The 1069-nt window shown below is 63.6% G+C and overlaps 1 protein-coding gene across 1 annotated transcript; it reads right to left on the bottom strand.

Moving 5' to 3' along the window:
- Nucleotides 1–27: 27 nt before the first annotated feature.
- On the bottom strand, nucleotides 28–850 carry LOC102035156 (tyrosine-protein phosphatase non-receptor type substrate 1-like; the record flags this gene model as incomplete). Its single annotated transcript, XM_005431582.2, has 2 exons — nucleotides 28–417; nucleotides 539–850. Coding segments are annotated over 2 exons (702 nt in total), but the record flags the coding sequence as incomplete, so codon positions are not given.
- Nucleotides 851–1069: the final 219 nt, after the last annotated feature.

Raw genomic sequence — 1069 nt, 5'->3', positions numbered from 1 at the left:
GAGCTTCCTCAGGGGGTGACACCACACAGCCACCCTGGCAGGCACCCCATCCCCGCAGCTCTGACGCACCCTTATTCATCTGGAACTCGTTGCTCAATCCCCCTTGGGTCGGGTTGGAGATCCACAGGACGGCTGAGTAGGTGGCAGGGGCCTGGGCATCGTGCACCACCATGCAGGTGATCGTGGACCCGTTCTTCTCCTCCGTCGCTTGCACCTCCACCCGGCTTCTCAGCTCAAACAAGCCCCGGGACACCTCCAGTGGCCTGGAGAGGTTCTGCCCCTTTATCTCAGCCCCATTCTCCAGCCAGGAAATGGACACTTTAGCTGGGTAAAACTCCTTCAGGAGGCAGGTGAAGGCCACGGTCTTGTTCACCTCAACGGGGCTCGGCTCAGCGCGCACTTCGACGCTGGGGGGAACTGGGAAGAGAGGCAGAGCTCGGTGTTTGCTGTGCCCGGCTCTGCTGCCCACAGGGTGTCCTCCTCCCAGGGACCCCAGCCCCACAGAGCAGGACCCCCCATGTGAGCCCCCAGCCCTCACCTCTCAGGACCCTGCTGAGCTGGAAGCTCCCTCGCAGCGGGGCCGGCAGCGTGGAGTGCGACACCTCACAGGTGAGCTGCGAGCGGGCATCGTCCTTCTGCAGGGTCACCTGTGCTGTGCTGGACATGTTGTAGGTTTTCATCCTCCACTCAGTGACCTGGGGCGGCTGAGCCCCCATGGGGTTCTTGTTCTTGAACCATTTCACCTCAATCTTCTCAGGAAAGAACCCTCCAGTCGTGCAGGTGAAAGGCACCGACTCCTCCGGCCTCGCTCTCTGCTGAGGTCCGGACACGAGCGGGGGGCTGGGTTTGGCTGTGGGGAGAAGCACGGGGCCATCAGACCAGGCTCTGCCCCTGCCCAGCCCCGGGCCTGCCTGGAGCAGAGTCTCACACAAGGGCACGGCGATGGCCCATGGCATCCTCTCCTGGACCAGCCCTGAGCCCCTTCCCCATCCCTGCTCTAGCTGAGCAGAGCCCGCTGGGTGGTTCCCATCAGGAGCTGCTCCAGGAGCCCCACTCACCTTGCACGGAC

The sequence above is a fragment of the Geospiza fortis genome, unplaced genomic scaffold (assembly GCF_000277835.1).
Source record: "Geospiza fortis unplaced genomic scaffold, GeoFor_1.0 C13421820, whole genome shotgun sequence".
NCBI lineage: Eukaryota > Metazoa > Chordata > Aves > Passeriformes > Thraupidae > Geospiza > Geospiza fortis.
Note: the sequence above shows the minus strand (reverse complement) of the source record. Positions and strands in the feature narration are given on the sequence as shown.